Source organism: Falco rusticolus, chromosome 12 (assembly GCF_015220075.1).
Source record: "Falco rusticolus isolate bFalRus1 chromosome 12, bFalRus1.pri, whole genome shotgun sequence".
In the NCBI taxonomy this organism is placed as follows: domain Eukaryota; kingdom Metazoa; phylum Chordata; class Aves; order Falconiformes; family Falconidae; genus Falco; species Falco rusticolus.
The window spans coordinates 28,551,253-28,575,217 of record NC_051198.1 but is presented as its reverse complement, the minus strand read 5'-3'; the positions used below and the strand labels follow the sequence as shown (position 1 = coordinate 28,575,217).

At 51.1% G+C, this 23,965-nt stretch overlaps 1 protein-coding gene across 1 annotated transcript in view; it reads right to left on the bottom strand.

Annotated features, from left to right (window-relative positions):
• The window catches only part of GALNT14 (polypeptide N-acetylgalactosaminyltransferase 14), a 99,174-nt gene that overhangs the window by 23,411 nt on the left and 51,798 nt on the right, over positions 1-23,965 (bottom strand). Inside the window, exons 3-6 of the mRNA XM_037405944.1 lie at positions 17,020-17,118; positions 7,680-7,747; positions 5,025-5,090; positions 2,854-2,975 (exon numbers count right to left, since the gene is read on the bottom strand). Of these exons, the coding sequence (XP_037261841.1) occupies positions 2,854-2,975; positions 5,025-5,090; positions 7,680-7,747; positions 17,020-17,118 (355 nt within the window). The remainder of the gene's footprint in view (positions 1-2,853; positions 2,976-5,024; positions 5,091-7,679; positions 7,748-17,019; positions 17,119-23,965) is intronic.

The following is a 23,965-nucleotide window of genomic DNA, read 5'->3' as shown; positions in this document are numbered from 1 at the left end:
ATGAAATTCTCAAAAAACTGAGAACACATTACACTTCTCAAACCAAACTATGGAACTAAATCAGCAGGAAAAAGAGACAATGAATACACTTCAGCCTTGGAAAATGACCTTGACTCCAGCTTGTCTCCCAACCCCTAAATCATGACCTTGTAATGGTGAACAAAATGGACCACGGTTGCTCCTTCGGTCCCACAGCAGCACTAGGCAAGGCGAGCGGGTCAGGCTGCCCCTCACCTGCCTCCCCTTGCCCCAGGAGAGCACCAAACTGGGGGGGTGCTTCAGCTCGAAGTGGGGGTGCACCATGCACCAGTTCATCCCAGTGCCATTTGCAAATCCAGTTTGGGGGGGATCTCGTTGAGTCATACTGTAAAAATGCCTTGGGCTGTATAATTACATTTTTAGAAAAGTTATTCAGTCAAAATGCACCGTTAATGGCTTTAGAGATATTTGTTCTGTAAGTAAAAACAAGAGGCCGTGCCCACGCAGTCACAGTCATATGCTTGCAAACGCGCTGCTGCAAAACACCCACTGTCACTGCCGCTCCCTGGGACACGCATCCTCCCAGGCACAGGTCTGAAGCCCCCTGAAACCCCTCTTTTCCCCCCAAACCCCATCACTTTCTCTTAAGACTTTCTTGTCCTGCTCGTTTCCAAAGCCATACGCTGGGCATGAGCTGCCCACACCCAACAGCATCAGCCCGGAGGGGATGCCACCGGCTGCTGGGAAAGCTGGATGTGGGGCTTGAGGGGCACCTTAACGCAGGTGCGTGGTGGCACACGTGGGCTCTGATGTTTCCCACTACAGAAAGCTGCAGGAACAGCTGCTCTGGCTCAGAAAATAAAAGAGAAGTGACACGCGGGGTGGCTGGTGGTGGCAAAAGCGCTGGCTGTGCTGCGAGGCACTCACCACTCCTTTGCTGGAAACTTAAATGACATGAGCCCAGAGCAGACTGTTCCTGTAAGTGGTAAGAACATGCTCTTTCCACGCACCTCATCTTCACCGCAGGGACGTCACCTCTTTAGCACAGCCTGAAGGTGGCAGCAGGAACATTCCATACACTTCACTGATCAATATTTTAACTCTGATGGAAAAGGATGGCACCGTGGGTCTAAGAAGGAAACCGAGGACTCTCTGCCCTTATCCTGCAGCTTTTGCAAGGAGTTAAAAGACAAGCAAGCAGGACTCCACTTTCTTTGCAAGTCCCTTAGCACTCTTCCTTGCAAGCCTCCCTTGCTGGCTGGGCTGCAAGGCACTGGGCAGGGTAAGAGCAGCATGAGCAGCAGTGCAAGCTCACAGACTGCCTTGCTTCCAGCTGGAGAAAGATGTAACCCAGAAGAGCAAATAAAAAGGTTCGCAGAGGTGATGTATGTGTTTGATGCCATATGCAGGCTACGATGCAGTGAAACTCCTACGGTGATGCCACACGTGGCATCCACGTTCACCCACCCCACGAGCTCCAAACGTGGGGCACAGTCCTGGAGCCGTGCGTGAAAGCAGCTCTGCCAGCCCCCTTCCTGCCGCCACCGCTGCCCTTCTCCTGCCAAAACACACCAAAACCTCTGCCTGGGAAAGCAGCGATTGCTTTGGATATTCCTCACCAAAATACGGCAGGGCTTTGGCAGAGAACAAGGCATGCCTGCCTTAAAAAAAGCACAGAGAGACAACCGATGCAGTGATGTTTAGCGGTGAATCCCACCCTGGGGCAGGCCAGCTATGAGCAGCTATGAGGCTCCAGTGGGGTATCGCAGCATGTATTCTTGTAATTCCACCGGAGCTGCGATTGATAATATGAAAAGCGACCATTTGCTGTCTGTTACCATTTATCAGCAGCCTGCACGCTGTGGTTGGGACCTCTCCCGTGCTGGCTGCACCCATGAGTGCCAGCAGCACCGACTGCCCTCGCCCACTGTGGAGGGACCTGACCTGGTGCTCTGCCCCCTTCCCCCTGTCCCATCACTGCTGCACACAGGTGATGCACAGCCCAGCCAGCAGCTATCAGGTGTGGAGGTGTGAAAAGCAGGGCACCTTGGATGAGGAGCACCCTGAACACCAGAGGAACAGGTTTTTCCACAACCCACCACCCTGGCTACCCCCTTGCTCCTCAGCTGCCCTTATTTCAACACAATCCAGTAATTTTAAAATTCCCGAGTAATAAATGCTAGCAATCAGGAGCCAGAGGTGTAGTAAGGGTGGAGGAACAAGGCACAGCAAATGGAAAGGACCATGGGTCCACACTGGAGCTGGAGGCTTCATCCCCTGCATGGTGCCAGCAGGTGACCAGCCCAGAGCTCCCTCTGACCCGGGTGACAAGGTGCGGGAGGCTCCGTGCGCACGGCTGGGGAGAGAGTCGCCGCCGGCGAAAGCGAATGTCATTGTCTGCTCTGAAATCAGCAGAATTTAAATCCTATTAAATCAATTTATTAGCGCTTAATTTGCATGAAATTAAATTCGGCCCCTATTCAAGAAGCCGTCACTCCCTTAAATCATCAGCACTGAACATTTTACATGAGCCTAATTAAAAACTCTGCTGGAGCACTGCCCACGTGTTCCTCTTTCACCGCTCAACCTGTGCTTGCTGGTGAGAGCCCCGCTGCCCTGGCAGGCACCTTGTCCCACCCACCCACCCACAAGCTCTCCCAGTCATGGTGACAACTCCACCTGGCTGCTGGGTGGAGGAAGACCAGCAAAGGTCCACTTTGCCTCCACCTTGCACCCCAAAAGCTCATTGCTTCCCTACTGGGATGCCTGCATGCAGCTGGTTATGGTTGGGTGGTCATGCCCACCAGAGGGAAGAGGAGGTGGACGTCACGGTGCATCCCCTGAGGGTGGCCCTGATCTCTCAGGAGCACTCACCTCTTTGATCCGCTGCAGCAGAGGGAGCAGCCAGTCCTTATTCACTTCACAGTGACTGTCGAGGAAGGTCAGGACTCCTGCTTGTGCCACATCTGCCCCTCGGATTCGGGACCGGATCAGACCTGTTCAGGGACACACCACATCAGCTGCTGCCCAGATGGCTGGGCAGCGTCCGCAGGCTCCTCCAGTGTGGTCTCCTGCACTCATGCATCTCCTGGGTTTTGACCCATCTAAATCCCACTCAGATAAAACGTAGCTCAGGTTCATTGCCCCCTTTCTGGCGCTGCAAGGCATGCCAACCGTGTCCCAAGGTCACTAAAGCAAATAAATGGCTCCACCAAGATTAATGACTTACGGCATTTATGCCAATCCTTAATTTGCTCAATTTTTTCTGCTGTCACCTTCTGGGGCAAAACACTTCAAAATACTTTCATAATCCCCTGCAGGCAATAAATCTAACACAGCTGTAAGTCAGTGGGGAATGGGCCAGAGGAGCTGAGGATGGGATCACCTCATGGCAGAATTAGGCTTTTTTCAGGCTGCTGAGCTTTCCCTGCTGTGCCCCTTTCCTTGTCCCAGTGACCCCCCAGGTCTCCCTCCCACCCTGGGGGCACTGCTGATCTGCAGCTCAATGGGGACACGTTGCCAGCAAGGAAAAAGGGTCAGCTCTCGAGGTGCTAAGAGCCCACTTGGCTCATCAGGGCCCTGACCATGAACTTAGAGCCCTTTGGAGCTGGATTGCTGCGTGTGTTTGTGAGAGAGAAAAACGAACAAAGAGGGAGGGCATGGAAAACGGCTGCACGCATGGATTTCACACAAGACTCTTTGGCAATATCACTGCTCTTAAAGATGCTCTGTTCCTATTTATACAGGAGTCAACTGGCTTTCCAACACGCCTCCTGCCTGAACCACAGCACCAGAAAGGAGATGGTCCGCTGGCAAACAAGAGGGCACGCAGGCTGCTCAAGGGGAGCAGAGCTTCTTGATGAAGGAGAAATGGTGACAACATGGGGGGAGGCAGGGGCAGATAAAGAGAGACAAAAGGGTTTCAGGGAGCAGCCGCACATCAGGTCCATGCAGGAGGAGGCTGCTGACTTTTGTATTAAAATTCCCTATAGGAAATGAGTCAAGGAACAGCCTCGGAGCAGGAGAAGAGAGCCAGCAGAAAAAAGCCTGGAGCAATCCAGTGTTTGCCAGCATCACCTCCTGCAACACAGGTTGTCCCTGTATCACTCTCCACGACTTCTAAGATCTTGCGGGTGGGCATGGTCTGCTGTACCCACCCCAGCCCCCCCTGCCAAGTCCCAGCACATCCTGAAGGATACAGCTTCAGTGATGTATTAAGTGAGTTAAGACCTCTAGGCTGGGTTCCCAAATCCTGACGGCTTTGTAGAGCACCAACACCTGCAGGTTCATCCAGTGCTGGTGGTGAACACCGACGTACCCTCATAGCACAGGAGAAAAAGCTGTGAAGGAGGTGCAGGTCTATGGAGACCTTCTCTAGCCTCCTGCCAAAGCAGGTGTGCCTCTTACACTCCTGGTGGGGTGATGCCACCCTGACACCAGAACTGCACAAAGAATCCACAGACAAACCCTCTTTGCTCCTCACTCTCCCCAGTGTGACACACACCTGGAGTCACACCTTTGATCTTCAGCATGAAGAACCTTTTTTTTTTCTGTTTTCCTAGCAAAGTAGGACTTAACACCCATTCAGACTACGGGGAGCTGGAAAATGTCTCAAAAGGCTGCCAGCAGCAGCCCAGCAGGACAAGCATTCATCCTCCATACAGCCCTTCTTAATCTTGCAAATATAATTAATTATTTAAAAAAAACAAACAAACAAAAAAAAAAAACAAAACCACCCCACAGAAGCAGCAGGAGTAGCTCTCCTCTTTTTCATTAGAGCAAACATCTTCAAAAATAAGACCCGGGGCTTTGTTTTGCCTGTTCTAATTTTCTGGCTAATAAGCTACAGCTGAGCATCATTGGCTATCTTAATAGTCCCATCTTTTCCAGCGAAGGAGGGGGATCCATTTCAAATCCCAGCCCTTGATCACATCTCCTTTTATCAGGGCCCCCCGTCCCCAGGAGATGCTGACCTTCCTCGTCACCTGCTCCATGCAGGTTCCCCCCGCCAGCTCCATCACTCTCACACCTCCTGCAGCTCTTACCTTCTCGCCGTCCGTTCCGCAAGCACTTCACCTTGGGGAGCTTGCCCAGCAAGCGGCAGTCATCGGCTTGGGAAACACAAAAGGAGGACATGTCACCCTCAGCCCCCACAGTGGCTCTGGCAGCAGAAATGGTCCTAGAGGAGACTGGGAGCAGGGAGAGGACTCTGTCCTGGGCTGGTTGATGGCTTGTTAGGGCGACGGCACTGCTGGGGCACAACAGTCTTACCCCTCAGTTCATGCAGCATAAATCAGGACTGGCAGAGCAGCAGTTTTCCTAAAACTAGTGTAAACCCAGCAGATTTACACCAAGAACAGCCAAATTACGCTGTAAAGTCAGTGCAGAAGAGCTATGGTTTGGGGTCAGAATCTGACTTTCTGCACGTTAATGCAAACGACTGTTTTTGGTAGCTGCAAAGCAATACCTCAGCTGTTCGATGCCATCTGCCTGGCAGGGCAGCAGCTTCCTGAGGGTGGCCTGCGAGCCCTCAGCAAGGAGAAAGGGATGGTCAGAGAGAGCCTCGTGGGGCAGCTGGGGGCTCCTCACACCCCGGGCAGCAGCTCCATGGGGCAGAGAGGCCTGACAGCCACCTGGGCCCAGGCTGGGGAGCTCCTGCAATCCCACACCCAGTTGCTGCCATTGCTCTTGCCCTGGTGCTGCCCGCAGCCCCAGCATCCCTCCTCACCGGATTTCTCCCAGCAAGGTAGAGGATGCCACAGCTGGGTCTGCAGGCAGGGGCACCCATCAGAGCCCCCTCTACCTCCGCACACCCACACCGTGACCACCGCATCCCCTTCGTGCCTCTCACCTCTCTGCCTCCATTTCCTCGACACTATAAACACAGAGTGTGCCCCGTCCCCTCCACCCACACGCACCTCCCTTTCATCCCTTTCATCAGAGCTTTCATCCGCTCTACCAAGCTCTGCTGACAAGAGACGTCACCGTGCCCCTACCCCTAAACAACGGGGGCACAGAGCTGCGCTGCTCCGTGTGCACCGGGGGAGCAGAAGCGGCAGGGGCTGGCTACAGACCTGCGATGGAAATTTGCTGGGAATAGCAGGAACCCGCATGCAGAACAGCTGCATCCCAGCGAGGAACAGGTCAGCAGGCAGAGAGGCGAGAGAGAGACACAACTGGGCATGAGATGAAAGCACCAATTGCTTGGGGTGGGTTGCAGGGAAAAAACTGACCATGTGTGTATAGTCTATTATGCAAATACATGTATTTTATGCAAATGCATGCAGAATAGATGCCAGCAGGCTCAGGCTATCACAGGAAAGAAGATGTAAGACAGCTGAGAAGCGCTGATTTTGAGTAGCCAAGGGGTTGCTCTAAGTTATACAGGAAACAGGCTCTCCCCTGGTGCCCTGGGATGAGTTTAAGCCCAGCCCTGCTCCTTCTCCCCAGGCCATGCCACTGGGCACACTACAACAGGGAGGCTGCATTCCTACAAACCTTTCTCCTTGCAGGAAGGCAAGCACTTTGTCTGTTCAGCCAAATACCTGGCATTTACTTCCTCCACCCTTCAAAAAGCCTGCTCTGCTGTACGCCAGGGCAGCTCGAGTCCCTGCACCTGCTCCTCGCCTCCATCGCAGCTGTTCTGTCAGTCCCCAGACTGGCCTAGCCTGGACCCCGTGTGCTGGAGTCACACCAAAGTTCACTGCAACCCCTTTCCCTGGCTTCAGCAACTTCCCAGGGAGGTGTCAGTGCCGAGAAGTGGGTCTCATGTGAAATCTGTACCTAACGCTCTCCGAGGTGATGCCTATTTAAAACATCCAAGAGCAAAGCGTAGATCCATTTTGTTTCTTAAACCTCTCTGGCTTTGTTTTCATGTTTCTTAGTAAATGGCTATGTTTTGCAGCTCCTTGAAATGCAAGTGCCACAGACCACCCAGCCTAGGTGTATTTTATCAACCTTTTTATGCCCGAGACAGATTTTTTGAGCACTTCTCTCTGCACCTGGATTTTCCATTCACCCATCTCACTGGGTAAAGACTTTAGGAACCACTTCCAGGTGGTTCCCTAGTTGCCCCTGGGGCTTTAGCTACCAACTTCTGCTGGAGATCAGACCTATTGACTCACACTATTGACTGGGAGAGGACAGCAGGAGGACGTGGGCTGTCTGTGGCGTACAGCCTATTTATGGTGCATCCCAGAAATGGGCAACCCATGTAAGAATTCCTCTTCACTGGGTGAAAAGAGGATGGAAAAAAAAAAAATCAAGAGGTGCCGGCCACCTACGTAAACATATGCAGAACATATGCATACACCAGGAGGGTCAGACTGGCATCATCCTGTGAAATTCTGGTGGTGTCAGCCCAGAATCGCTCCTGGCCGCAGCTGAAAACCAGATCAAACACACCATGCCTGTGGCAGGATGCAACCGGGTAAGGACCAGATTCAGGTTTACTGGGCATAAAACCTGTTTGCTATGAGCTATTCTTGTATTATTTTCATGAGAAGAGGTTTGATCATTTCGAATTCGAATCCTCCCTGTTGCGATGCAAACCTGGCACAGGGTGATTTGCTCTTCACACCTATGGAGCTTTAAATTTCCTTCCACCTCAACAAACTCTTCCCGCCCTCTGCGTAAATCCCAGGCTCTCACAGGCTCTTTCAGTTTGGTCCCTCACTTTTAACATAAAAAGGGTCACTTACGATCATCACTGAAGTCATCCACTAGTATGATTTCATGGACGAGATGCACTGGGGTGCGGTTTAGCACGCTAAAGAAAGAAGAAAGAAAATCCATGACAGTGTTTGACCAACTCAACAACCCAGAAAATGGGGTGGAAAAGCCTAAGAGCGGATCCCTGCCAAAGCACAGAAGGCCAGGCTTGGATTTCCAGGAAGGATTTACTAGATAAGACCCAGAAACCACCCGCCACTACTCCCCAGTAACCTCCAGTGCCTGCCTATCTGCTTCCTGTAGCATGATCTAAGAGCCGAGGACTCAGTATTCCTGGGAAACGGCTGAGATTCACCCTTACCACCCTTACGGGCACAAACAGAGCACCACATAAAGTCAGGAGCCACCGGCTTTTCAGCAACATACACATTGCACCACGTTTCCTAACGTGGCTTACAGCAAAGCTGCCATCACCCTGCCACCTCTCCTGGGGCTAATGATACGGTGCCTGCCAACAGCAGGGCCAACACAGAGAAAATTACCCAGCTCAAACCCATCTTTAGAGAGCTCACAGTCATGGCAGGACAACTCCTGTTTTTATCCACGAGCTGATTGCATTTCAGAGACTGCCGAGAGGATAACGGCAGGGCTGGAGCCTGCCCATTGAATGAAAGAGAGGGACTGGAAGATGTGGTTCACAGCTCCCTCCAGGTGGACAGACACTGAAACGTGGCTGAAAGCTACAGTCTTCCCTTAATTATGCCACTAAGGCTTTTTACATTATTACCATCATCATCACCGTCATTATTAAAAAGGCTAGACCCGTTCTTCCTTCTCGCATGGCACAGAGGTCAGCAGAATTACACATGCTTAAAATCCTGCCCCAGCAAAAGGTCAAGGCTGACTACTCGAAGCAGAAACCCCAGGGCATCCCAAAAATCCCCTAAGTCCCTGATAATGCCAGCTGGGTTGTATGGGCTTTCCCAGCATTTAAACTTCTTGGCTTCATCCTGAGCATGGTTCCTTTTTCACACAGGATTTAAAACCTACCCAGATGTCACACCCCAGTCTGCCTTCTGGTCTGGGTTAGGAAAAACCTTCGAATCTCTCACTGGTGTAAGAGGGCAGAAATCCCATGGGCTAACAACCTTGATAAGCCCCGGATACCTCCAGATGCTTATTGACAGGTTTCCCTGATCTCTCAGGGTCCCAAAGCTCCGGCAAAAAGCCTGGAAGTCTGGAATGCCACATCACTGCCCCAGACCCCAGTGAAGAGGATCCCTAGGGGACCTGAGTGCTCGGGAGCCATGAGCCAAGCTGGCAGGGACCCAGAGGGGTCTCACGGCATCGCCCCCCGATATCTGAGGACATTCAGCCAAAGGGCTGCATTTCTCCGATGAAAACTCCTTCATGATAAAGTGCAAGTTCAGCCCACCCAGGAGAGCTTGGAGTATCTACGTTTATTGCCTGTGCCAGGTGCTGGAATTACAGCCCTCCAGAGGGAAAGAGGTGAGCCAGATTTTTTTGGAAGGAGAACAGGACATCCCAAGACAGATACTTGAAATGGATCCTCCCGCCATGGTTTTGGTTTTGGTTTTTTTGTTTCGGGTTTGGCCCCCCCCCCCCCCAAGAAATCCTGAAAAAAAGGGGGTTTTATCTCAGGCCGGAATGGGTAAGGCTGACACTTCCCTTGTGGAGCTCCTCAAAAATCACTTCCAAGAATTACTTTCCCTGGAAACACAATCCCTGCTTCCTCCAGTTTCAGGATCTTGGCAAAAGCCGTGATTTTTTCCCCCACTTGAGATGCCTTGCATGATGTTAAGGTTGGGGTGGGGAGAAAGAGAAACAACAAAGCAACAGCCACGGTGGGAGCCCCATCAGCCAGGAGGTGCTGTGGCCACCCCAGCACTGCTAAGGCTTGCCCCAGGCAGGGTTAGGCATCGCCTCACCAACACATGCAGCCCGCGCAAAGTATTAGAAAAAGCGGCTGAACACTCCTTCACCCGCTGGGACACGCAGAACAATTTAGATGTGCTGTTCCCACCTGTCAAGTGTTTTTTAATTATTATTATTAATAGGTTTGTTATTTTTTTAAAAGTCCCCATATGCAAGAGCTGAGTTCAGCAAATTACCACAGCTAAGCATCAGTACAGAGAGACAGGAGAGCAATATCATGCTCAGTGGAATATTTAACAACCGTTGATTGCCTGGAAACCTAACTTGGTGAAACCTGCAGGAAAGAAGCAGGCTTGTAAAAAAGCCAGCGAAATAAATAAATAACCCACTGAGAACAGGAGAGGGGGGAGGCAGCGACCAACTTGAATATTCAAAGCCTGCCTCCTCCCAGTCTCCCCTATAGATCTGGCTGCCAAAGTGCAATGCAGGGCTTAACGCTACAGGAAAGCGGTCGCACAAGGGCTGATTCTGCTTGTGCTGGTACCAGCAAGAATAACTCAACCAAAACCGCTGCACTGGGCTGTGGAGTCAGACCTGGGCTCTAAGCGCTGCTCAGTGCCTTGGAGCACCTGCGCCCAGGCCACCTCCTATGGAAGAAAATCCAGCACGGACCATTTTCAGGGCGTTGGGCTGGGGAGATGGGCAGCCCAGTCTCTGCTCAGCTGCAGGCTCCCGCTGTTCCCAGGTCAAGCAGTTTGCTGCCAACTCTGTGCCTCGGCTCGGCACCTCGTAAATCAGGGATGATGGGCCCTGAACGCCAACAAGAGCCATCTGCGGGGCACAGAGGGTTGACCAGGGCAAGGGGCAAAAAGTTAGCGTGCTGGCTGACGAGGTACGGACATCTCCAAGGACTGCTCTGGCTCTGTAAACCGCCATCCTTCCATGGGGTTAGCGACAGATACCTCCGTGGGTGATGCAGCATCCTCTGGCACCACAAGCAGCCTCACCCTGCACCATCACAGCCCTCTCCCATCACTCCCCTCATGGGATTCACCCACTGCGTGACACCTTCCCAAATCCCGAGTGAACAAAGCCCTGGTGAGGGTGGTTCGAAGGCTGGGTCTACCATGGTTCTAAGGGACCTGATGCCCACTCATTTCTGCAGGCTTTGAGCTCACTATTGCCCGTGCAAACCTGTGCACAGGCACCTGCGAGCCCCCACATCGCTGCTAAGGGCCACCTGACGCAGGCACAAAGAGACCCACAGCAAAGGCTGCAGCACCGTAACCGCAGCCTGCTTCCCGACACAGCAGAGGGCAAGCGCACCGGATTTTCATCAAAGCCAAATTCACATCTCCAACGCATTTTCTACCTGTGCTCCGTTAATCACACGATAACCCGTGCCACTGGAAACACAGGAGATGGTAAACACCCCTCCCGTGGCGTTCCTCGGGGAGGATGGGAAACAGAGGCACTGAATCCAGCATGTTTTCCATGTTACATGGATTTTTTTTTTCCAGATGGACTATAAAAGCGCTTTTAAAAATTCAAAGCCACTTTTTCTGTTACTTATGCCTTTGCTCAACTTTGATATTTTTTTATACTTTCTTTCCTTTATGTGTGTGCATGGGTTGTTTTTTTTTTCCTTTTATATGGGTAAAATCAGAAGACAATTAATATTACAGTGCTTTGAAGTCCCTCTTATTTATAGATTTTTTTTCCCCGAAATCAAACATAGGTAGATATACTGCAGCAATGGGCATATTTTAACAAATCAAAACAGCTTTTAAGTTCTGTGGAGCCAGAGATCCCAACACTTTCTCCCTTAAATCACCAAAAGACTTGTTACCAACAAAATGAAAACACATACCTCCAGTCCAGAAAGTGCTTATGCTTAGTCAACCCATTAAGACCAGATTCGCTGCTGAATTATCTTGAAAAGTTAATGCTAAATTTTCTTTGTTTCAGTGGATTTAGCAGACATTATGCAGATGTACCCATGGAGAATTTTACCTTAAATTTTCATGGTAAGGTCCACCTTCTGTCCTCCTCAATAATTTTCTGGGATCCTTTTCCACCTACCCCGAGGTAAGCACTGCATCCAACAGTTCCATCTCTACAGAAATACCACTGCAAAAGTCACCCTGACATGTAAGAGACGGAAAATATTTGCAAGGAGGAGTCCAGACCTTCTGACCAAAGGTCAGCATGGTTTTGGTCACCACCCAGAATACCGGTTGCTTTAGAGAGGTGGCTGTGGACATCCATCCTCAGGAACTCATGAACCCCTTAAACCTTTCCAAGGCAACATATTGGGACTTGTTAAGACAAAAACCCCACCTTTGCTATAATAAAGTATCAAAAGGGCTAAGGGTCATAATTATCGAAATCAGATGGGGAGCACAGCGAAAAAATGCCCGCCAAACTGAACTGCCTCAACAACCCAAAATGGCTAATTAGGTAGGAAGAGAGACATCACACCAAGAATAACCATAATGAGCTTTGATTACGCTGCAGCTTTTGCATTTTATTCTTTCAAATACCCACCAAGCTCTTTGAAATTCAAGAGTTCTCTTATGTTAACATCAAAAGGTAAAAGCGCACGGAGGGCTGTGTAGTTAGTCACCATGAGAGATGATTAGCAAATTAAGAAAAAAAAAGTCCAGGGTTTAAGCAAAAAGCAGGGGGGGGAAAAGAAATAAAAAAATAGTCAGCACAAAGTGCTAATTATACAGTTTCTGTGCAACACCTGGCTTGGTTTTGCTTCTTTAATTAGGCTCGTTTCAGTTATGGCATAGACTCTGTACAGTTCTGCTGCTGCCTAAGGAAGGAGGCGCACCGTTTGTCATCTCCCTGTCTCAGACGTGTCTGGATGCAGACAGGGCAGTGGCACGAGGGGAAGGTGTGAGGTGCTGGCTGTCCAGGACATCACTTCTCTTACTCGTGAGCACTGGAAAATGAAAGGCATGATATTCTTTCTGCTAATTAATGATCTAAATATTTGATGTGTTGTTCACAGCACTCGCGTCAGGACTTTTGCCAAAGGACGTGTTTTGGTTTGTCAGCGAGAGGTAAATAATTAAGTTTCCTTATTCCTTCTCTGAGCTCCCCAGCTGCAAGTTTGAAGAATAAATAAATAAAGACCACTCAGCAGAGTAAACGGGGCTGTCTCACTCTCTGCCCGGCAGGTCGCCAGCACAACAGCCTCCTGCGCCCCGCTCCTGCCCAGCCTGTGTCAGCGCTGAGCAGCCATCGGGCTCCCCAAACCACCCCGCTGGAGGGTCACAGCACGGTGGTCGCTGATGGCCCGGGAGCAGAGCATCACCCCCGGCTGCCTGCCACCCTGCCTCCCCCAGCCCTGCCTCCAGGGCAGGCAGCATTGCTCTCCCCGCTGCTCCCAGGGATGCTGCCAGGGATGGGACACACACCACGCCTTGCTCCCTGCAGACCTGGACCTCAGCATGGGATGCCACACCACACCGAGCCCTGAAAGCACAACTGGTCCTCCTGCAGTGGCTGCATCTCGGCATGAGCATGCCGATGACTGCAGGGGAGGGACAGCAGAGGAAAAGGGATTACTTTCTCATAAGCAAGCCATGGAGTCGATCTGCCTCACCAGCTGGGCTTACAGGATGGAGAGGCACTATTACCCATCACTGTTGAGAGCGCCAGCATCCAGCCCAGCCCCAGGTGACAAGGAGTGCATCTTTCCTGATCACGCTGCTCTTTCTCCTCCAGTGACTGTTATGGCCTTGGGGACATCCTTAAGCTCTCCCTCTGGAGGAGCTGGGCACCTAGAGCTGGGCAATGAGCTGGACTCCCTTCCCAAATCCAGGCTAGTACAGGATGGAAAGAGAGGGAAGAATAAACTGTATTTAAATAATAATAATTAAAAATAGCCTCTGTAGAGCTTATCCCCCCCTGCCTTGCTCCAGCCTTCCCTCCTTGGGTTTACTCACATAGTCCCATCTCCACACTGTTAAAGACTCTCACCACCTTGAATGCACTGAGCCTTGGAGCATGAATACATGAAACTGAACCGCAGGGGGATAAGAGACTTGCCCAAGGTCATTTGAAAAGTGAGTGGCTGAAACAACAGCCTAATGGTAGCTTCTTCACTGTCTGCACAGTAAACAAAAAGAAAAAAATAATAATCTCAAGAGCTACTTTGCTATTCACCATCTCCTCCTTTCTGGCCTCTTTCCCCCCCTTCTATTTCCCTTTCTCATGACACCCATCCCCTGCTACCTGGACACTTGTACATATTCACAAGCATAGTTACATTTATAAATGCTGATTATATGATTTGCAGGGATTTGGGCATTTGATTAATTTAGCTTTTCTTCCCCCCTGCCTCCCCCTTGCCTTTTCTTCCAGCTGGCAAATGGTCAGTGAAAAGATCATGAAACTTTTTAATTAGTTCATTATTCAGCACAGTCCACTAGCTTTTCTCAATAGCTCTGACAACGCAGATTGCTCCTAAATGAACTACCCCAAACAGTGGCAACGTGCCTTGCGTGAGGGGTGCTGCAGAGGCCAGGGGTCGGTGCCGCTGCCCCACGGGTCAGAGCACTCATGTCCTCGCCGAGAGCCACACGCAACACACTGAGCCTGCGACACAGCTCAGCCTCGGTGCTCCGGCAGCATCGAAGCCCTCTGGCAGCCAGGAGAAGCATAGGAATAGCAAAATCCCTTCTGCTCATCTTCTGTGTGGTCCCTTCTGCAACAGCTGATGTCCCCCCCAGCTGGAGGGGGCCTTCACCAGCATCTCCCTCTGCCACTCCTCTGTGTTTGCACAGGGTCCTGTAAGAAGTGCCCTTTGGGAGGGCACTGCCCTGTCACCCACCACTTTGAACAAGCCAAGCAACGTCCCCTTGCCCTCTTTCTTGCTCCTGCCACAGCAGTTAACGGAGAACAGTCATTCTGCAATGAGGCTGGAAAACCCAGCTTACTGGGACTCAGGAAACCAGGTTTGCAACCCGAAATCTTCCACCAGCTGCAGACAAATCACTTCTCTGTCCCTCAGACTGTCCATCTGTCACCTGGGTTTTACCAACCACATAAAGTGGAGATGTACTGGGGAGAACAGGGTAGAAGAGTTGCACATTTAACCCACTGCCGTGCTCAAGAGTGCTTGACGTTTGGCCACAGGCTGCTCCAAAAGGCACAAAGCAGCGTCAGGAGGACAGAGTTGGTTTTAAATGACCATGGAAAATGACCCATGTTGTTACAGCCACCATGGGATAGAGTTATTTGGAAGATCTAATTAAACTAAGCATTTGCTGAGCAAGGCGGGGAGAAACCAGAGTAGTCAGAAGGCACAGCAAATTAACCTACAGAGGCTGAAGAGGCAGATGAGCTCTCAGCCGGGTCCAAAGCCAGGCAGGGAGGTGGCAATCTGTGCACAATCATGGCCGGAGAGGAGCAGAGCAGGAGCCACATCACCAGCACGACTTGCCACCAAGGGCTGGTACTCCTAGGGCTGGCTGGATCACAGCAAGCCTCTGAGTACTGCATCCAGGAGGAAAAACAGTAAATGCTGATGCCAGGAGGCCACCTCCAAACCACAGGGACCAGAAAACGGAGGGTCAGCTCAGGAAAGCTCAGGGTCTTGGCCCAGGGTGAGGCAGGGGAGATGGGGACACAAGGCTGTCATTTCTGTCCCTCACTGCCTGGGGCTCACCTCTGCAGTGCAGCTCAGCAGGATGCTCCATGGGGCTCTGGCAACATTTGGAGATCGGCCTACAGGGAAGAGGGCTCAGAAGGGGCTCCAGAGCTGGGGAAACCTCCCCACAAACAAAAGACAAGCCCTGGAATTGCCAGGGCACGTGAGCAAGGAGGAGCAGTGCATGGGGGGCAAGGCTGTGGTGGAAACCACACGCAACTGCGTAAGGAAAGCAGCAAAGCCAACTAATCAAGTCAAACAAAGAAAACAAGAGGAACAAGGAAGAAAGTCTTTTTTACAGCTGGAAATCAGAAACTTCAGAGTCCAATATCCTAGAGGAAGAAGGAAAAATTCAAACTACCTACTAACCTTACCGTCATTGCAATGAACAGTTCTCACGAAGCCAGATATGGGGGATCCAGGCATAAGAGCCGTATCATGGGTTTAACATCTCTCATGTGACAACATCACTCATGATCACACTGGCCAGGACAGTCAAGTGCTGAATTATGGGGAGAAATGAGATTAAAGTCCATCCCTGCACTCTAAATGTTATAAGCATCCACTTGGCTTTGCCTCGCCATCTCTGTTACAATAGGTTCTGGAGAATGCTAAACCCATGCAAGGCACTGTAAAGATAAAAAAGAAGGTCCAGGACCAAGGAAGTGGTACGCAGCACCAAGTGTCAGTGCTACGCACACCCAAAAAACACACACCCTAGAGAGAGAGCAAGTGATGATAAAAAGTATTGTGAAGTGAAGGAGATGCGATTGGACATGAAACTATAAAGCAAATTCAATTTCAGGACAGTCAAACCCACTCGTGGCACTGTGTGTGTCCACCTGAGGAAGGATGCTGTTTCTTAGAAGAACCCAGCAAACGATGTGACAGTGAACAGGGCACAGCTGAAGCCTCCCCCCAGCCAGCAACCCCAACCTGACCAGTCACGATGATGGTAAGTGGTCTCTGGAGATGTCAGGATTTAACTGACAAGGCTTGCGGTGGGGCACAAACCTTCACTATGTGGGCATGAGACATGCCTGCAAAACACTTAATACTGGTAAAGAGCAGAGCACACGCAAGCTGGCTACAGAGGAACCCACCAGCCAAGACCCGGAGATAGACCCCTCGAACGTGCGCCGAACACACCCCACTACATCTTCCCGCAAGAGAACTTGTGGATTCAAGGCACACATTAGGATTAAACGCTGATTTCAAAAACCTGTGGTGAAAATGAAGCCTTTAGTCTATTCACTACAGCAAAACACAGCCAAGAACAAACCAACAAATGAAGGAATGGCCACATGCCCAGAACGCTCCACTGTGTATCCAGAGGAGTACAGAAACCATCCTTGAAAATTTAGTCTGCATGTGCACCATTAGGGCTTCTCAATTAGCAAGCCTTTCTGGCACTCAATAGGTCACTGGCGAAGCTCAAACAGCAGTACCAGAGCAGACATCTGCCGAATGACACCTGTCCCTGGAGGACTGGGACAAAATACAGCTGAGCACTGATACCCAGCTCCATCTAAAACCTCTTATCCCAGACTGCCTAATCTGCTGCTGCTCCCTCAAGAGTGTCCCGTGCTACACCCAGCAAAGGGAGCAGAGCTACCTACTCTCCCGAGCATCCCACTGTAAAATCTACTTCTCGGAGACCAGCTTTCACACTAATTTCTCCCAGTAACCATTTGAGATCATAGCTGGCAGGTTCGGTCCCATTGCTGCAGTGAGTGCAGATTCTGCCTTTACTCACAAAACCCACTAACCCAGTCACCCAGTTTTAAGAGCAGACTGGGAGCTCTTACCTCCGAATTGTCCTTAGCAGGGTAGACCTGGCCTCATTGTGGAAGGTGATGATGATGCTGGTTGGCGGGAGGTCCTGGCGATAGTGCAAAGTCGTACACCTGGGGAGGGAGAAAGAGGAAAACACCGTTCAGGTGCTGGAATTCAAAGTAGGAGCTCGCTTCATTAACGCAGGCAGCACAGTCCGTCAGGAGATGGGGCCTCCAGCCACTATTACAGAAGCGCAGGAGTTTTTCCTGTGTGAATCCTTTCTGAAGGAGTCCAAAACCTGCTAAGTCAGTCGCTGAGGATTAAAGCAGTGAAGAGCTTAATTGTCATTAATAGGAAGGGATGAGAAAGGAGGCAGCCACCTTGCAGCCCTTTTCTCTACCCACTGCTTCCCAGCCAGCACACCCTCCCAGCACCGCCAGCCTCCCCCACCAACAGGCGGGGGGAAGATAAAGGCCCCCCCTTCTGATATTATTTGGGGTAACACCACCTTCAGCAAAGACACTGCTCAGTGACGTTAGCACGACGGGATCAGAAACAGGTCCTTCAGGCCAGAGGTAAGGCACACGTGAGTTGCTTGCAGGCCAGCTGCAAGCCTTCTGCTGCCTTGGTGGTTCTGTGAGCTTCGGGGGGCTTTCAGTGTCATCCCACAAGTACTAGGGTATCGTGATGAGTTTTTTTTCTCAAACTGAGGCAGGGACCCAAGTGCTCTTGCACCCACCTGGCTGGTGGCACCAGCAGAGGCAGGAGCATCAGTGCAGCTCCAGCTCCAAGCTGCCTCACCCCCACCTCCCCAGGCAGCCATTTCCACCAGCCAGCTGCAAGGTAAGCCAGCTCCTGTTTCTAAATTGATTGCTTCCTTATTCATTCTGCCTTAATGGCATAACCTGACTACAGGGAAGATTGGGATTTCACATTTTCCAAGTCAGCCTGTAGGAGTTGAAAACCCACAACTGCAACCGCAGCCCCTGCTGCCTCCTTCCCAGGAGGAAACGTCATAGACTGTGTAATTACTTTGACCTTTAGCTGATGAAATTTGTGGCTTTTATAGACCGACGCCAACATCTTCCTAGCTCAGGAAATCCAGATACACCTCTTACATCTGTGCTGCTCTTTCCAGGTCCCTGTCAGTCCCTGTGATGGCCTTAAGATGACACACCAGTGGCAGGAGGGCACCTCGTGCCCAGCCTGAGGAGCAACCCATCACAGCCACCATGTCCCTTCCCATCCACGTGCCACTCGCCTGCTCTTGTGTCACTGCCCGGGTGCTACCACTACCACCCTCAAATGAAGCAGGAAAGAGGACTGAGCAACCACTCTTTCAACAAACCATCAGTTTGCTTCCCCAGAGCTCTGGACCACAGTATCTGCAAGGCGAAGTAAAAAGAGAGGAAAAAATTAAGTTGGGATGGAGAGGAGAAAGTAAGTAAGGGTATACAGATATCGGTTTATGCTACTGGCACAGCACGCTGCACCTCAGAAATGCCAAAATGCTTGAGATACTCACTTTAATGAGGTTTTTCATTTTGAAATTGCATTTTTGATTATTTACAAAGCGAACTAAATGAAACGGAAAAGAGTGTGCATCAGGTGAAATAATTCCAAAGATAAGAAAAAAAAAGTGATCTTGCGTGGGACAAAATATTTGCAAGCTCACACTAAATCGGTTGCTGCTTTCTTCCACTGTTTCATTCAAAACATGTCCCAAATCCTGCCTCAACTTGACCAAAGGGGATTTCTCATTACACCCTGTTCTTTTCAGCATAGTCACCAACCCCAGAAATTCCACCCACCGAACCCAATTCTAATTGTAGGTCCATCCTCAAAGGACACCAAAGTTTCACAGCTATTCCGCACGCAGGAGAAAATTCTGTAACATTGCCCTGTGTGGACAGCACCCTATCATTCATCAAAGTTACATCTCAGGGATGCTAAAACCAGAGGGTTTCTCAATTACTAAACAGCACGGGGTCATGCCCTGAGCTGCTCATCTGGGTCGCTGTGGCCCTTGCATCGATCCAGCAACCAACTTCAGCCGAGCTTTCCCAACATGACACAATGAGAAAGAAGCTGGTGCTGCTGCTCGGCGTGTTATGGTCACGCTCAGGTCTCAGCTCTCACTTGCTTTGCGGAGCTGCAGGGACAAGCTATGAGAATTGCTCTCCCTGTGCTATTTATACACCGTTATCTCCCAGCCGTTCCCAGATGTGTGTCCTTCCACCGACTTCCAACACGGCATCAGGAGGGTCTCTGTCGAGCAAACAAGGGAAGCTATTTCTGGAAAAGAATGAAAGAGGGTGGAAAATACCAAAGTCATCAATACTTATGTTATTACAATAGTTAAATACAGCGGCGGTGGATGCGGGCTGCATCACCCACCAGTGGGAGTGCTGGGGATACTGCGCTGGCTGAGCCTGCCAGCAGTGCAATGAAGGCTCCTCGTGCATGACAACTTGCTTTTAAAACTCCAGATGTCTGTGCACCAGATCAGCCTGACTAAACAACACGCTTGTGGGAAACACTGAAATGTCATCTACAAGTACCTCTAGAGCTTGGTCACAGGCTCAGCGACTCGCCCCAACTTCTGTCTCATGAGGCTCGTTGCACCCCAAAGGTAGGACCGATGGCTGGGCTGCGCTACGGCGCAGGCAGGGACCCAGCGGACACCTCTTCGCCCACGGGACCAGCACCTGCACCACAAGTGGGACTCGCTCCCCCAGAACCAAGCCTGAAAAGGGTTACACTGAGCTGCTGAGCTTCCAGGGCTCTCTGGGGTCCCTACGTGGCCCTGACTCTGCCCTTGCCAGGATTTTGCCCCTGGGCCCTTCCTTCAGGAGCCCTCCTGAAGTTTCTTCCAGGTGGTCCCTTTTTTTCTTTTCCCTTCCTTCCCCAGCATAACTGCGGCTAAACGTCCTGGCTCCCAGAAGGCAGATTTCAGTTTAAGTTGTGACTACAAGTGCTTTTTTGGCACTTGCTCGGGTAATAAAAACCACAGCTTGGAAAGCATTAAATCCAGCATGTCCAGAATATTTTGTGTGACAATTACATCTGGGGTAATTTCAATTAATACCTCACTGCAAGTGTAAAATTGCAGCATGCAGCCCTAAAATTGCTGTAATAATGAAAATAACCCGCTAAGAGATGCCTGTGCTACCTCAGGCTGTCACTGGATAAACGTTTTGTGCTGCTTATGGTATTCCATAGGTCACCCAATTGCCAACAAGAAAACAAGCAGAGAAAACAACACCCGCAACATTTTCAGGAAACCAATGAAAGTTTGAGGGTTTTATTTTTTTTTTTAGATTGTAAAAAAAAAGAAGAAGTAATAACTATATTGCTTACACTTGCAGTGTGTTGAAACTCACTGGCTGAAGTCATTTGAAGTTTCACGCTTTTAACCTTGCTGGGAGGACCGAGGAGCAATCTTAGCACAGCAAGTGCTAGCAGGAGCACTGCCAGGCTGAACTGCCTGCAACATGGGCTGCTCCACCACATGGCTTGCTCCACCAGCTCACAGCACCCGGGGGGCAGGAGAAGACAAAAGCCAGGCTGGTTTGCCCTGAAACCCCAGAGGGAGCATCCAGCTGGGGAGAACAATTATTATTTCCTTCTGCAAACCCAGAAGTCAAACTTTCATCTGATGGGAGGTTTTCACTTCTCTGTTTTAAGGTTATTTCCCATTCCAATTTGCAATCATTTCAGAATCGGGAAGTTATGAAAGAAGCTTCTGGCCTGCGGACACCTTAGGAAGCACCCCTGGAAAACCCCAGCCTGGGCCGGCTGCTCCAGTAACTTCCTTAGGGTGGAAGGAGCAGCACTTCTCATCTCCGTGTTCCCAACATGCCGTTATCAGCTCAGCAATAAATCACGGCGCACGTGTTTTGAGGGGGCAGGGAGCAGGCAGCTGGAGCTCCCGCAAGTCCTCACCTTTGGACACTGCAGTGATCCCTGCAGACCTCTGAGGTCCCTCACTCTGAAGACTTTTTTCTTGGTTTGCTTTGACCCTGGTGCTCCTGGCAAACGATGGGGTATCACATCCTGGTGGCTTCTGCCCACCACCACCCACGCATCCCTCAAAGTCCTCCTGATGGGCAACACATGCCTTCCCTGGACATTTCAACCCGCTTTACGTTTAAAATGGCAGACCTGACTCATAGTGCCTGCACCAAAGCAAAGCCCACCTTGGAAACACCACTATGCAGCACAACGGTAAAGACTAACAGCGTGAACAGATGTGGACCCCGTTCCTCAACCCCTCCTGGTCCACCCCTGGGCTCATCCAGAGCGTGTTTCCTCCTTGACACTTGCCCTCCTGTGCCCACAGAGCTGCACTGTGTCTCCCTGAAACACCACTTCTCAGGCTCATCCTTCCTGTGCCTCATTAACTTCTTCAAGAGGTTGCTACCCTCATCCACTCCCCCGCCTCCCCCTGCCAGGCTTCTGCTCATTCCTCTTCTCTGCTTCCACAGCCATCACTTGCCAACAGCTCTGCTTTGAATTTTAATGTTTTCCATGAAGTCCAAACCCTCCCTCAGCACAGCTCCCACTTTCAAAGCTCTCTGCATATTTATTCCAACAGCCAGCTGCATCAGACAGAGCTACACCCATCTTTCAGCGTCCTCCTGGTCCTCTCTTCTCCTTGGAAAGACGTGGGAGAGCAGCCTCATCACCCACACATCTAAACCAAGAGCACTGCGGTTTGTCCCCACGCTGGGCACTCACAGGGCTCTCCCTCTCGCAGAGGATGGGGACCTGCCACCAGAAACAGCATGGCTTCACACCGACAGACAAACCTACCAGTGCTTTGGGTTGCAGGTGACATTCCCAAGTCTGCCCAGCTCTCCAAGCTTGACGGCTCTCTGGAGTGAGGGTACCATGCAAGAGTCGTGTCACAGCCGCGCAGCTACTGTGAGCTGCACGTTAGAGACTTGGCCACCTCACCCGAAGCAGGGAAGAACTCGGTGAAGGAAGAGGCAAAAATAACAGTCCTTTTAGCTCACAGAAAACATGAACTGAATTACACAATTGTCACAGCAACTTCGAGGAAGGGTTAATACTAATGGCCAAAGCTCTTGGCTCCGCTCATGCTGGAAGAAAGAGACCATGCCAGCCTGGTGCCCACCTCTGAAGGTCCTCAGCCACTCAGGACCAGAGCAAGCCCTTGCTCCAGCCTGGCCTTGGGCTGCATCAAGTCATCCACGCCTGGGAGAAGCCTCTACAGATTTGCTCATGCTACACACCAGTCAGCCAACACTGCCTCGCAGGGGCCTTGCTGCCACCCCATACCCAGAGAAAGTGGTGGAGAAAGACCAGAGATGCTGAAAATGTGCCTGTACCTTACCAAAGGAACAGGAGTCAGTCTGCTTCTGGGCATGCGTGCAGCCCCAGGAACGAAAAACAAGGAGAGCTTCCATTTCTCATTTTTACTTCTTACTCATGAAAACCAGCTCGGCCCTCTCTGGTCTGAGCTGCTTCACCTACTATAGCGCTGGTGTCATCACTCTAGTTCCTCCCCCCAGGACCCCAGAAAAACTGGAGCAAGGAGGGAAGAGATACGAGCCCCAGCTGCCTTGCCCCAGCCAGCAGCAAACGTGCCCGGGTCCACATGCCTGCAGGGATGGCAGGACACCTGGGCACCTGGGTCCTACCTCTCAGGGTGGCATAGCCCCCCCCCAGCGGGCAGCCATGTGCCTAGACCCCTATCTTCAAACTGAAATAAAATTACAGGTGACTTCCATGAAAATACTCTAAAAACAGGGACCCTGGACATGTTGCAATTTTAAGCTATATAGCAACGTATGTGCCAGCTCGTATGGAAAACTGATGAGTTCACAGAGCTCACTGCTGGGCCGGGCCGTGCATGGTCTCACCTGACCTCTGGGGAGCATGGTCCCTGGCCTTTCCCCAGCTACCCCTGGCCTTTCCCCAGCCATCCGTGCAGCTCTCAGCTAATTCTCGCATGCATTAAACCCAGGGACTTGTGTCTGACTGCAGAGCACCTTTCAAAACATCATTACTTCACGCCCTCCGGAGATGGAACATCCAGGAAGCACTGTTGACATTACCGTCTCATAAGACAGTATAAATGGGATGTGACCAATTCGGTATTGCACGACCAGAGCACACAGGGGTCAGTGGCTGCCTTCATGACATTCACCTCCCGTCACCACCCTCAGTTCTTCTTGGCTCTCCCCCAAGCCATCCTTCCTGTGCATTACCTCGGAATATTTTGTCAGTCAGCTTTGAAAGACCTTCAAACTCCTACTTGGTCTTCCCAAGACATGCCAGCAGTTCCTCCTCCTTCTACAGGTATGCTCTGCACCCCCTCAGTCAGGATGAGGCTGCCCAGCAGAAGGCTGCCGATGGCCTGCCTTGCTGCACACCTCCAGCACCACCACGCACTGCGCTCTGGATGGCACCCGCGGCCATGGGACGGCTTGGGGTCAGGTCTGGGACAAAGTTCTACTGAGAAAGCTCTGGGGTTTCCTCCATAAAGCCAAGAGCTTTGATGCTGACTGCTCCGCAAGGACACACTACAATCCGAGGATGAACATTGCTGCTCAGAGCACGTATGTGACCTCTGTAGCACGACACAGCGAGCAGTGGCTGCAGGGGTTGCCACCAGCTACAGACCCTCTTCTGCCTGTCCTGGTGGCGCAGGTCCACCTTGGGTTGGCCATGAGCCAGGGCAGGCTGGTGCTACTGGAACACCAAAAAGCCTAGAACAAAGAATTGCTGAAAAACCAGCTGGAAGGCAGAGACTCTGGAAAGCAGCCATGTCAAAAGGAAAGAAGGATGGACCAGGAGTCAGATGTCAGCTGGTGATGCCACCTGATTGCAGGGAATGCCAGCCGGAGTCTGGCTGGCCCAAGTGAAAAAATACCCTTGAGAAAAGCTGGTAGGATTTCTCTGTGCTGGGCTGGCATACGCCTTGGGTCTGTGTTCCCAAAAAGGGACTGA